This window comes from Urocitellus parryii, chromosome 1 (assembly GCF_045843805.1).
Source record: "Urocitellus parryii isolate mUroPar1 chromosome 1, mUroPar1.hap1, whole genome shotgun sequence".
NCBI classification, from domain to species: Eukaryota; Metazoa; Chordata; class Mammalia; order Rodentia; family Sciuridae; genus Urocitellus; species Urocitellus parryii.
The window spans coordinates 136,337,319-136,351,722 of record NC_135531.1 but is presented as its reverse complement, the minus strand read 5'-3'; the positions used below and the strand labels follow the sequence as shown (position 1 = coordinate 136,351,722).

At 44.6% G+C, this 14,404-nt stretch overlaps 1 protein-coding gene across 1 annotated transcript in view; it reads right to left on the bottom strand.

Moving 5' to 3' along the window:
* Positions 1-14,404, bottom strand: part of Fstl4 (follistatin like 4) — a 400,452-nt gene that overhangs the window by 18,616 nt on the left and 367,432 nt on the right. The window contains exons 9-12 of the mRNA XM_026400193.2: positions 7,245-7,406; positions 6,718-6,852; positions 5,455-5,481; positions 2,334-2,452 (exon numbers count right to left, since the gene is read on the bottom strand). Of these exons, the coding sequence (XP_026255978.2) occupies positions 2,334-2,452; positions 5,455-5,481; positions 6,718-6,852; positions 7,245-7,406 (443 nt within the window). The remainder of the gene's footprint in view (positions 1-2,333; positions 2,453-5,454; positions 5,482-6,717; positions 6,853-7,244; positions 7,407-14,404) is intronic.

Here is a 14,404-nt window from a genome sequence, read left to right as displayed (position 1 = left end):
ACTCTAGTCACACGAGCACGCTTGTTACCTTCAATCAAGCCAGCTTCCTGCATTAGGGCCTTGGCATTGGTAATTTCCTTTGCCAGGAATGCTCTTCTCCAATATCTGTTTGGTTTATTCCCTTGTTTCCTTCAGTTCTCTGCTTAGGTGATTATTGATTATTGAGGAGCCTCCTCTGACCTCCTCTACCTTAGCACCCCTAGCATTCCCTACTCCCTTCCTTTACTGTAGTTCTTAGGTACACTTGACTTTATACATTGACTTGTACACCTGGGCACAGTCTTTCTTCCTCTACTGGATGGTAAGCTCCCAGAGAGCAGGGTCTTTGTCTTCTATAACCTCATCCCTAGCCCAGTGCCTAGCCCAGAGTTGGTGCTTCCAATACATTTGTTGAATGAATCAGTGAGTGCAAAAGGGGATCTTCTTTGGTCTGTCTTCATGACATACATTCCCATTGGTTTCCTTATTACCTTGGCCAGATCTTATTATTCTTAGTGGTTCATTCAGTCTGAGCTGTGGAGTATCCCAGAATTCCATTCTATCTCAGATCCCTGGCACACACCCATGTCTATCTCCTTAGCTTGAGCCAATACTTATTGCTAATGGCACAAAAATTTCTTCTCCAGCTCTTGTTTGGTTCTTTCACAGCCACTTCATCCATACCTGAACCATCCCTTTCCATATCTGATTCTCCCTCTGGGTCTCCATCACTATGGGTCAGCCAAGTCCAAGGCATGAACAACAACTTTGATTTTTCCTTCTTTCATAAAAATCACCATTTATTAGTCATCACGGATTACCAAGGCAACCTCTAAAATCACTGAGCTCATCTATTCCTACCTCCATTTCCATTTTTCTCTTAGATGACTGCAATTGCTATAAAGCTGGTCTCTGTCCTTTTACCATTGCCCTTCTCTGTATCTAGTGTTCATAATACCTCCAATTTGCATTAGAGAAAGCTGAGGCTTAGAGAGGTAAAGTAACTTTTCTAAGCCATTTAGTCTACTGAGTGACAGGTGGGCTATGACTCCAGGTCTGTAAGACTGAAGGCTACACCTTATTTCATATGCTGCTTCCTGCTGGACCAAATGGACATCTAATCTAGCGAAGAGGTCAGAGCGCCATCTCCTCCTCCTCACTCTGCACTTTTTAGGGAGGGTTGTCCCATTGTAACCTTCTGGCAAGGGATTTAGACTTTTTTTTTTTTTTGGATACAAAGACCATTTTTGGGGATTGTTGCATGGCTCCACATGGTCTTCTGTTGTCTGAAACACCTTCTTATTGTCCTGTTCTAACTACTTATCCAGTAATATGGAGTACCAATTAGGATCTGGGAGATTTTACTCACTTCATGGTTAGATTATTGGAAATATATGAGAAATTAGTGCCTGTGTGACAGAGGGCAATTATTTAAACCTAATTGCTAGAAATTAAGCAGGGCCAGTCTTTCCTACTAGTTTCATGGTTATTGTGTGGAAGAAAAGTTAATTAGAGGTTGTACTTCTAAGAAATAATTATTTCCAATGAAACAGACTGGAAAATAGCTGTTCCAAGCTACACAGTTGAGAAGGGAGACAGTCTGAGATCTGCCACAAGCCAGCACAACAGAGCATCAAACTGACCTAGGAACTTCCTGAGCCAAGCCCACTTCCACACATTCCACAGCCATCGCCTTCATCATCCTATTCATTGTGCACCCACTGAGGACTTCTGTGCATGTCCTTCACGGGAGGGAAGGAGGGGGATTTGAAATGGTCCTTTTGGATTCAGTGCTATAGTCCAGTCCTTGAGGAGCTCAGACTATCTCATGAGGCCAACTGGGAAGCAAGCCAGAGAGAGAGGCCTGGTGTGGGAGGCATAGCTCTTGGGGGTGTCTCCTGACAGCAGTCTTAGGAGTGGGAAGGGCTTTCCTGGCTCTGCCACCAGTAACCATCTCTTTTGCCTCTGCCACTCACACCGTCACTTTCTACCAGGTCTTGTGTTTCATCCATAGCTCCTCCGCCCCTCTGGGCATTCGTGTGTGTTCATGCTCTCCTTCCCCAGTTCTGTGAGGGCACACCTGTCTGGCAGCTAAATGTTTACCATACTATGACCATGAACCTCTGAAGGACAGGAACCCATGTGTGGTCCTTGGGCCTCACTTATAGCTCCGGGCACAGCAGTGGCTGCTGGATGAAGAAAGAGAACTCTTAGCTCATGGGTTCCTTCCTTAGCCTTGGAACAAATACTGCACATAATAAATGGAATCTAGGAAACTCCTTGGAGCACATGGTCGCACCGACTTTTAGGATTTTGTGTGTGATGTAGAAGCTTCCCCAGGCACAGAAACTCACATAGCTCATGAAAATCTTCTCTGTGGGTTTGAGGTGCCTCTGGATCTCACAGTCCATGGGGTGGATGACAACGATACCATTTTCGGAGAAGACATAGAACATGTTTCCCACACTGAGTCCTGGGAGGAGCAAACACAGCATGGTCATGCCCTTCTAGCAGCCAGGCTCCAGGCAGGGTCACATGCAACATGGAGCACACAAGACTCAAGCAGATTGGATGCAACTGATGCAGACAAAAAAAAAATGTAATTCCCAGCAGAGGTGGAGGTGGGGATGAGCAGCCAGCTCGAGACTCCTTGCTTGATGGTGGATGGAGGACCTGGAGAAAGTGCCCCAAAGGCTGGGAATCAATAAAGCCCATCCCCAGGCTGTCCTCCCAAACATCCACAGCTGTCCTATATCACCTAGCGCTGGTCACCAACACAAGTTTTCAAATTAATGATGGTCTTGGCATTGACATTTGTTTGACATTTCCCATTCTGAAAGGAAAACCTCCCTTGATTAGTTATGGAGGAGTAGTCAAAGAAGAATGGACCAGATGGTACCAAAAAATGTAAAGGCTGTTTTTTTGTTTTTATTTTTATTTTATAGAGTCACTCACTGCCATGGAGAACCTAAGGATGCTATGGTTGCTATGCCTTTGTCTGCACTTGGTCATTTGGTCCTTTCAGACAACTTGTTTTTGTTCTGGCCCATGAGTTTCTCTGGGGCATCAAGGCTGGGCAGTGCTGTCTGTCCCCATCCTGCTCTACTGTTGTAGATCTCTGTGGAGAAGACACTCAGACCCCAGAAAGGGCCTTGGGACCAGTCTTCTTACTTTAAAGATAAGAGACTGAGGTCGAGGAAGGAAGGGCTTGGGCAAGGCTACTTGCCTTTGCACTCAAGCTGGAGTTAGACCATGAGTCCTGCCCTGGAGCCTCTGTCTCCCAAGTTTGTCTATTAAGGAGAGATGTGGCACAGAGAGATGTAAGATCTAGAGCTCTCCCAACTTCTTTCTTCCTCCCCCCACTTTCTTCCTGTCATCTCCCTTTCTCCATTTCTTTTAAAGAGAGAACATCAAGATTTTTACGAGTTCTAAGAAAAATATATGGAAAACTTTTTTCTTAGCATGCTGAGAAAACCTGTGTACTGGCTTAATGGGTTGTTTTGGATGAGCTTTATTGAGTTAGAATATAATAAAACAGGAAAATAAGAATCATCTCATTTCCTTCCAAGGACTCTGCAGTCTGCAGCCAGCCCACCTTTGGTCTGACTCACTTGGCAAACTGCTTCCACTCACATCTAGGGACCAGAGGGGTCCAAGTCCCTGCTAAACCACAGACTCTGGGAACAGCCTCCCTGGGCTTCCTGGAAAATCAATAGCTGGAAGAACCAACACAAGATTGAAAGTTTAATACAGTCCACATGGGGTGGGTAGCTATAGCTACATTTCCGGCTGAGCACAGTGCCCTGTTCACAGTCAGCACTGGAATATGAGGCTCAAAAGATACTCATTCAATACATAATTGACTTCACAGGGGACCCTACTTCATGATCCAGCCCCTTAGAAGGTTCTGTTGAATTTAGCTTCTAAAGGAGCTTTCTGATTTTTGTTTACTCTCATCATCTCCTCTCTGCTAGAGATTTGAATGTGCTGTGAGGTCCATGATTTTTTCCTCTTGGTTTCGGTATTCCCTTTCTCCAGGTTTTGAATTTCATCAGTGAAGTGCACAAGCATCTAGCCACGTAGGCATGATAGAATTTGCTGCTGCATTGTTCAGAGCGCAGCACTGGCCAGCCCTGTGCCCTGAGGCAGCTGTGGGTTGTCAGGGAGAATTTGGGTTTCTACAGCTCATTTCACATCTCTTGCATCCCTAGTAAGATCTCCACTTTTGAAACTTGAGTCCTTCTGCAACAACCTCCCCTTAGCAGGATGCCACCTTTTAAAAACATGGAGCACAAGTTGCAAGTGCATTGGGGCCTCAGTTCAGGCAGTGACCTCTGCTTAGGACTGAGAGCAGCAACTGGAGCTGTTGGCAGAATTCCTCATGTTCTGGGTCCTGCCTTTTGCTCTCAGATTCACTGTCAGCTTCAGTGTTTCACATTCAGGAAACTGTCCTGGGCTTGTGTATGTGCACACATGCTAGACAGTGGGGAACACTATGCAAAGTTCTTGTAGGAAAAAAATGAGACAGGAAACACGTGGTTTTTAAAATTGGTGTTATGTTTAACCCTGGCAATCTCAGTGTGCATCCTATAGCCTCTCATATTCCACTCTGTGCACTGAGCTGGAGAATAAGTCACCCAGGGTGATTTGAACTTGGATCTGATGCAGAGATCACAGGACTAGGACCCATGCATGAACATGCACCTCAGGCAGTGACTCAGGCTTTATGACCCAGCTCCCACATGTGCACCATTTTGAACCACATGAAATTGCTGATATTAACCCACTTTCAGCATACAAAGAATGGCATTTTCATCTGGATCAACCTAATATCTAAGGATTTGACTAATAAAATACTTTTGAAAATGTACATGTGGAAAAATATATATTTACAGAAACTATGGTTGCTTTTTTCTTTATTTCATCACAGCATACCTAAGGTATAGCTACCGTAGATCCCAGGAGGGATGGGCCACATTTTTTTTGGGGGGGGTTTATCTTTTTAACTTTATTTATTGTAGTATTGGGATAGAACCCAGGGCTTTTTAAATGCCAGGAAAGTGCTCTACCACTGAGCTACACCTCAAACATTTTGGTCTTTTTTTAAACAACACAAGATAAAGCACAAAGCCCAACATCAGTATCAGCTACTGGAAAAAAGCACAGGGCCCAGATCCGACCGGGAGCTCCTGCCAAGTAGTCTGATTTATCTGAGGTTACAAGCAGCTTTCAATGAAACTCTCCATTTTAAACTGAGCCTTTAAAGACACTAATAGGTTTTTAATCTGATTCAATGGGTATGGCCACTTGAATTTGACTTTGACTGCCTCCCTTCCATTGGATTTGGAAGGTGGGCCCTGCTTGAGGGGACTGCCTGGGATCTGCAAAACGGATGGCTGCTCAGAGAGACGACCTGTCATGGAACCATGAACACATGCGATCAAAGGCACGACATGGAACAATCAAGCTTGGTACCTTCCTCTCTCCACAGAATGTTTGCCACTGTACAGCCGAGAATTAAGAAAGCCAGAACACGATTGCCAGAAGGGAAAAAGGAAAGCATTGTCAAACCTTTACTGTGGTGATACATTTCATTTAGAACATAATGGTACCCAGTCCATCACTTATAGACTCATTGGCCCAGCAGCAGCATCTGTCTTGTAACTCTGGACGGGAGTGAACACTTCCAGGTCTCAGGACTCTTGATTGCTAAATGAATCTTTGAAATTAGGCCCCAGGATCACAGCAGCTAATAAAATTCCCCACATTCTGTGGATGATAGAGAGCAAGCAACATCTCTCCCAGATTCCCCTGATTACTTCAAGGAGGATTGATTTTCAACTAGGATCCTCGTAGGAAGACCATGTGAAATACTTTTGATTATTTTCTTTGATGACAAAGGCATAGCTTGGAGTCTGACCAACCAACACTCGTGTTATGAATTCTTACCTGCAATTCTCCCTGGGGTGCAGTGGCTATCATGGAGAGCATACTAAGTACAATGGGTGAATGATGATCCCTGGAGTTAAGGCCACCATGGTTAAGGCCTAATGGTTTGCATGTTCAGCAGTTTCCTCTTATCTGTGGGAAATATGTTTCAAGGCCCCCAGTAGATGCCTGAAACCTCGGATAGTTCCAAACACTCTATACACTATATTTTTTCTTTTATACATTCCTATGATAAGGTTGAATTTATAAATTAGGCATGGTAAGAGATCAACAATAATGATAAAATAGATTATAACAATATTCTGCAATAAAAGTTATTTAAGACTTATGAATTGTTCATTTCTGGGGTTTTCAATATAATATTTTCAGGCCAAAGGAGGTGAAACTGCAGATGGTATTATTGTGTGCACTGGCCAGTTTCTGGGCCACTGTGGGATGGGGGCACCTCGCATGGTATGAAAGATTTTGTGAATGAAGGGCAGAGATTCTGATCAGACAACAAGTGGGAAACAGAACTGGGGCTGGGATATTGAAATTGTCTTGTGGTCCTGGGCTCTGTCTGTTATTCATAGACTTCTGCTATGTTTCCAGAGCTGTCTAGGTTGTCAGGAAAGGTCTGACATCTGGGTGTCCTCTGAGCCCAATTTTGTGCATAGAGGATATAGGTTTACTCTAGCCTTCAAGAGCTCATGATTGGCAGCTGTGGCCCTGGTCTCTTGGTCCCCTCTCTTGCCACTTGACAGCCCCCAACCAACTCAGTGAGGAGCATAAAGGCAAAAGTGGACTCACAGGTCTTCCTTGCTGAGTCCTCAATGAAGAGTGAGGAGATATCTTCATCCACGCCCACCTCATTTTTGGCAATGCAGGTGTATGCACCTGTGTCTTCATACCGAACACTGCCGATATGGAGCTCACTCCCATTGGCTGCAGGAAAAATGATCAGTGATCAGGGTGGCCTGCTCTGCTGGACACCCTCCCTCCCTTCCTCCCCATTCCCTTCTTGGGACTGTTGAGAGTGTTGCAGTTGAAAACTCAGCCCCTGGGCAGGGCTGGGGCAGCCAACATCCTGGATAATGCATCCAGGAAGGGTTGGTATGACTGAAACTCACTGAGGGCAAACTGGCACCTGATGGCTTCTCATCATTGCTCTCAGAAAGTCCCCAAGACCTGTGCATGGACAAGGAAATCTGGGGAGATGTCTGTTCCCTCCTAACATGTCAGACTTAGAAATGAATCTAGCCTCTCATTTTCATTCCTGGGGTGAGAACCAGCTTGAAGTGGATGGGAATAGCCACAGAAGCATGGGCAGTTCTTACCTAAAAGTGAGAGCTGTTTAGACATCTGGGCTGAGACATCCATGCCATTTTTCAGCCAAGTGATTTTGGGCATGGGAATGCCCTCAGCGTGGCATCTCAGGCTGGCAGCCACCCCAGGCTCCTGTGCCTGGGTCTCTGGATAGACGCGGATGACAGGTGGCACTGTGGGTGAAAATCAGCACTGGTAAGAGAAGGTCCTCAGCTGACTCCAGGCCCATGGCCCAACCCTGAGATCCTCCTCCAGAGGGTAAACCTCAGAGGGAACTCTGGAGCTCTCTTCTTTGCCAGCTTACAGTGATCCTCTTTGGCAACCCAAAAGTCTGATAAAAAGGACTATAAAGTGGATTGCAACAGTAAATATGTCCAGCATTGTACCCAGTAATTCATGGCTTTCAACATTATTCTAAATATGATTAGAAAGACATCCAAATATTTAATGCCATTCAGCTGCTACATGTAAAGAGCAAGAGCCAATGGATTTTATTTCTGAATGAATAAAATTCAAATATATTATTTCTATTATCGGAAAGCTATTGGACAGGGGCTTAATTTCTTGCAGGAAATGCTCCACCCAGCACTTATGGGCACTGACTGGCAGAGCTGCTAATTACATCACTGCTCTGAGGAAATTCATTGATTTTGCCAGAGTGTCATTTTAATTTTATCTCTTCCCTGGAACCTGGGTAAAAGGCCAGGTGTGCCCTCTTTGCCTATGGAATGATTCAGCCATGAGTTCTGAAAATCAAGTTTGGGGCTGGGGGTGTGACCTGGCTCACTGGCCAGATGAGCATGAGTGGGCAAGTCTCTGGCACCTTCCATAGTACTCTGGCCTTTTTACACAGGCTGACTGTGGGGTGGGACCTGGGGGAAGCAGAGATTGTCTGGAGGATCCTTCCCCCAACCCTAGCTCTGGACCCAGGAAATCGAATCAGTATCATATTCAGTGGAATTGAAGGCTTATAGTCATCCATACATTTTACTCTACATACTTCTTAAAAGGACTTCCTCTTTCCCTCCCCCAGTTCCTGTTTTTATGCTACCAGGGATTGAACTCAAGATCTATGTGAGCTGGGCAACCACTTTACCACCAGGCTACATCCCCAGTCCTTTCTTTTAAATTTTACTTTGAGACAGAGTCTTGCCAAGTTGGTTAGGGTCTTGCTAAGTTGCTGAGGCTGGCCTCAAGTTTGTGATCCTTCTGCCTCAGCCTCAGCCTCTGGAGTAGCTGGATTATAGGCATGTGGCACTATATTTGGTTTCAGAAAGGATTTGTTAAAGTTTACATAAAGATACTGGGATATTAAGCTCAACTAAAACGTATCACCTATGCTTTGGAAAGGAGGGAGGTAGATTCTTCCTGAAGTAGACAACTATATTTCCCTAGAGTTATCTGGAAGTTTTCATTTTCTAATAAGAGAAGGTATCCCAGTACTTGAGGAAAAAGATTCTTCTTGGGACCAGAGTGAAGGCAAAATTGATGCTTATGTAGGAGGAGGTGATGGCTTGATCCTGGAACCTGAGCAAGGTGGCAGAATTCTGATGATCCATGCTTAGGTAGGCAGGGGACAGGAGAGAAGCTCCCTTGTTCCTTGTGAGAAGTGAACTTGTCAACTCCTTTTGAAACTCTTCAGGGTCCTGCTATTTATGTGACCAACGCAGTCTGTTTCAAGTCTTTCTTTGGATGACTGGGGCAAAGTTAGGGGGCAGAGGTGAATCCTAAGTGGACAACTGGCAAATCATAAGACCTTACCCTCAAATGGCCTAGAGACGTTTTAATAACATGAACTCACAGGAGATTAGGCCAAACTGCAGGGGCCTGAGAACAATAAAATCTGAGTCCTCTGAACAGCTTGTCTTTGTTAGAGGTTTTAGGGAAGAGGTCCAGGGTGCAGCAGAAGGATTTTGTCCTAGATCAGGCCACTGGGGATGGAGGAGGTAAGTGGGGTCTAGCTGAGGCATGGCTGAGGACGGCATAGAACATAGATGTGTTTCCTTCTCCTCTGGCCCCATTGGTTCAAAGAGGAAAGAAAGAAACTTCCCCACAGCTTACACCGGGCAGAGGGAGGAACGGGGTTCAAGTTGAGTAGAGAGAATTGTGGTCAGGAGGTGGTAATTCAAGATCTCAGAGGTAGAGCCTAGGAACCCTGGGCTGGCAGGCAGCTGGGGAAGGTGCTAGAGCAACCAGAGTTCTAGAGTAGGGGTGACCCGGATAAGGGCTCTAATAGCCTGGGCTCATGGTAGGTCACCATCTATTTGTACAAGCCTTCCTGGCAACCCTGGTAGAAATCTAAAGAAAGTAGAAGAGTCGATAGAGATAGGAGCAGAAATGAATGAATCCATTAGAAAGCCAAGAAAAAGTAATTGATAAATAAATCTAAGGGCTGACTCTTTGTAAGAGCCAATAAAATAGCCAAAGTTCTGGCAAGTTTGATCAATGAAAAAAAAAATAGAGAAAGAACAGAGGGGATTAAAAGATGTGAGAATACTGCACTCAATTATGGGTAATAAATGTGAAAATCTCAATGAAATGGATTATTTAAAAGGAAACTTTAAAGCATTAACATTGCTTTATGTAGAGATTTAAAAAAATTTAAAGTGCTACTAACCCAAAAGGCACTCTGACTAGTTTTAGATCAGATTCCTTTTTATACTTAAGAATTGGATAATTCCTGGAGTATAGAATAGGGAAGACATTCCAAATTCCATCACAAAGCAAGTATAACCTGGACAACCCAAACCTGGCAAAGACCAAACAAACAAAACCCAAGACAAACAAATAAAAAATAAAAAAACCCCACCAAACAAAAACAGGTGGCTACACACTTACTTGGTCCTATATATAATACAATCCCAAGCACACAGTCAGCTCAAATCTAGCATTGTACTAAAAGAACATTCTGTATCCAAGTGTAATAAATTTGGATGGCTAACTAGTAAGAAAACTATAATTGATCAGAATCAAGGTCAAAGGCATTCAAAAAGAAACACCATTTGATTTTCTTGCTAGGTACTGAAAGGGCCTTTGGGAAAAAAATTCAAAATCCATTTCTTGGGGGAAAAAACCTTCAGTAAAATAGAAACAAAATGCTATTTTCTTCCTACATGAAGAACATCTCTATAAAAATAAGCAGCAGCACCATTCTTTGCAGAATGGTAAAACATTAAGTCAGGAAAAAGAAAAAGGTGGTAATATTAGACTCTGATGTTATGCTGGATGTTTCAATGGAAGGCAGCGATAAGAGACACAAATATTAAAAAGGCACAGAAAAATGGTATTTTTATGTGGATATCCTCCAAGTAACAAACCAAAAAAGTGCTAAGGATTAAGAAGTGAATACATATAGGGGTCAGTACCAAAACATACAAAATTAGTAGCTTATTTATATATCAGCAATGGCCAGGCAGTAAAACAGCAGGAACTGCTGGGTGTGGTGGCATATGCCTGTAATCCCAGTGGCTCAAGAGACTGAGGCATGAGGATTGCAAGTTCAAAGCCAGCCTCAGCAACTTAGCAAGACCCTGTCTCAAAATAAAATATAAAAAAAAAATGGCAGGGGATGTGGCTTAGTGGTTAAGTACCCCTAGATGCAATCCCTAGTACCAAAAAAAAAAAAAAAAAAAAAGTGTGAACCTACATGAAGAAAACTATAAAACTTCACTTAAAAATTCTTCAGTAATTGGAAGAGATGTCCTTGGATAGGAAGACTTTCTAAATTGTTAAGAAGTAAAAAATGATAAATGAAGCTGTACATTTAATCTAATTCTAATGAAAACCAATTGATCAGGGCTTGACAAAACTATTTTGAATTTATCTAGAAAGAAAAAAATGTGCAAGTACAGTGGAGGAAAATTTGAAAAATTATCATGATGATTATTGCCTTTCTAATGAATTATTACAAAGTATTACAATACCAAATGGAGGATGAGAGGGTTCTCATCCCAGATTCTGGCACCACGTTAGTGACGTTGAATTAGTTTTATAAAGCTCTGTCTAGGGGCTGGGGTTGTGGCTCAGCGGTAGAGCACTCGCCTCTTACATGTGAGACCCTGGGTTCGATCCTCAGCATCACATAAAAATAAATAAACAAAATAAAGATATTGTACCCATGTATAACTAAAAAAATATTTAAAAAAAAAATAAAGCTCTGTCTATTCGGTATTGTGCAGACAATGTTTATGAAATGCCACGCAAGGGTCAGACAGCAGTGACACAGACAGCAGTGAATAAGAGCCTCAGTCTCTGGCCTCATGGGGACTGAGGAAGTCTGAAGAATTAACTGCACGCATGAAGATCACTCCCCAAAGGCAATTTGGGACCACAGGGATGGTAGTCCCAGAAAACTCATCAGAATAGAGAGCAGGTGCCACTCTGTGCATCTCACACAGGAAAGACTTAACTTCCTGATGATGGGAGCCTGTCTTTTTATTGTGGAGGGTTTATCCAGGGAAAGGAAACTCAAGGAATGGCCCTGGTGTCCTTAATGATATGAACACCAGCATTGAAGATTGGCCTTGGCCTCTGCCTTGACCTTTGAGAGAAATCTGTAGACCCATGAAATGCACTAGGACTACCCCCCAGTGTCTGAGCCCATTGGTCTGGGATGGGGCTGGAGAATTTGCATCTCCCTAATAGGTTCTTGGTGATACTCTGAGTCTGCTTGGAAGCTCTTCAGACCAATTCGGGGACAAATTTTGAATTAGTGTGTGGGAATGTTCTGGAACAAAGGGAAACTTGATTGGTTTCCTTCAGGGTGCATGGAATGAACCATTCATGTAAAAATACATGACCAAAGGTAAGACACCTGGGTCTCCACTGGCAGGGGTTAGAGTAAGACACCCTCTTCTGGTCTTGAGGTCTCCTTGAGTCAAAGACATCCAAAGGATAAGACAATTCCTCCATAGAAAGGCTAAGGAGGGGACCCCAGACCTCTGCCTGCTCCACCTCCAATGCCCTCTTCCTCCCTACTGCGGTCCCAACTCTCTAACTGGGAGTCATCAGGGCTTTTCTTCTCATGCCCTTTATCCCAGTTCATGCCAGTCTCCGAAGGAAGCCTAGGCCTCCCTGAAAACCTCCTTTGTGCCATCTGAAACTCAAGTTCTGTCATTAGCAAAATCTCTGAAAGTGCTTTCAACCTGCTTGCTTCCATGGAAACCTTTTTCCTGAGGATGCTGCTTCTGCAGCCTTCTGGGTTTTTCTTCTTATCACTGGACTGGGAGTGGCCTCGGTGGCTCTGGTTGCCACTTACAGACCATTCTACTCCCTTTCTCCTGGAGAATGTCCAGTGATCAGTCTTGGGCCCTCTCTGCCTCCCTGCTGCTTCCTGAACGTGGTTCCAACACCTCTCTCACTCCTTGGGGATTTTCCCCTTGGCAATGGAGATAGCTGAGCACTTTTCTTGAAATGTCATCTTCACTTGGCTTCGGAATGCCAAGCTCTTAGTTTTCTGCCACTTTCTGGTTTTTCCTTCTTAGTCTGTTTTTTCTGGCTTTTTCTCATCGCCCAGGCTCTAAATATTTGTCAGTTGACCAAGAACTATCTGCAATTCACTCTTCTGGGGATCTGTGTCTACTTGACTGCATAAACCATGTGCATCAGAAATTTGTATCTCCAGCTGAGACATCTGCCTTAAACCCAAACTTAGGTACCCAACTGCACAACACCTCAAGAGTGTCTCTGCAGTAGCACTGCACCTTTGTTATGTCCCAAGGGGCTCCTCATCTCCCCCAAATCAGCTTCCCCTCTCCTATCAGGAAACAGCCTCTCTCTCTCTCTCTCTCTCTCTCTCTCTCTCTCTCTCTCTCTCTCTCTCTGTCTCTCTCTTTTCCTGTTGCTCAGACCAGAAAATTGGGGATTCATCTTTGATCTCCTCATCACCTGTACATGTACAAACCATGTCACCTTCTCAGCAAGACCTTCCCTTGCCACTATATTATAAAATGTCTACCTTTCATTTAATCTTATTCCTCTTCTATTAAAAAAATATTTCCTCCTCAGCACTTTTTACCCTTTGACAGGCTCCACCAGGGTGGGGTTTTTGTGTTCACAGCTGTGTTTCCAGTGCTTTGCGGGCATGTGACATATAGAAGCAGCCCAGTGAATATCTGTTGAGTGAAGTGATGTTAAATACTGAAGAATGATGTGGCGTTGGCAGCAAAGAGGGGGAAGAGCAATTGCAGCAGAGTTTGGAGTAGGCAGTCAAGAGGACAGGTGTGTCGGGGAAAGAGAAGTTTCTGGAACTGGAGCTTGGTGAGAGGGGCAGCATGGCTAAGATGAGGCTAGAGGCGGGCAGCAGGACCAGACCACAGTGCATGTGTGTGCACGTATGTGTTTGAGGGCAGGGTGTGTGGCTGTGAGCTACCTGCAGGAGTTTGTGTCCCTGGGGACAGGAAGCTGCTGCTGTCCCTCAGTGAGCCAGTGGGTCCAGCCTCCCCACCTATTTTTCCTCAGTGGCTGATATGGAGGAGAAGGACAGTGCAAGCCAGGCTAGCAGCAGTGGGAAGGAGCCCTGTGAAGAGTCGTAGGTACCTGGGCTGCAACAGGACCAGAGAGTCTCTGGGTCTTTCCAGCTCAGTGTCCCGCACAAAGAGGGCTGTGACATGGAAGGCAAAGCCCCCACACTGAGCAGCTTTACTAGGAAGCCGACTTGCCTTGAACTGATCACTCACTGAGGAAAACACTGGCATGAGGAATTAAAAAAAAAATCAGTGCTCAGTTGGGTGAGTGTTCAACTATAGGACCCACCTGTCCTCTGCTAGGTGATGAGGCATCTCTGACTCTGTGGCTGGGGAGGAAGAGCCCAGGCTCGGAGTGAGCTCCTGGCCTGCACCTGCCCAGCCCTGTTCATTGTGGCCAGAAGCTGTAGCTCCTACGGTGCCAGAGCTCTGGAGTCAGCCTCTGGCCAGGCCAAGGAGGGCCTGAGGAGAACCCTGGGCAGGGAGGCAACTGTGCAGGGTCTCTGAAGTTTCAGGGGCCCTGTCAGAGCAAGAGGAAGACCACAGCTTCTTGTCAGTAACATGGCAAGGGCACAACTGTTTTTCCATGGTCCTGATTCTCCCTCTTCCTCTCCTGTTAATCTGCACACTAGAAATAATTTAAAATTAATATATTCTGAGCAGACACATTCATTTTATTTTAAATTTGCAAAAATCTTCAAGCGAAG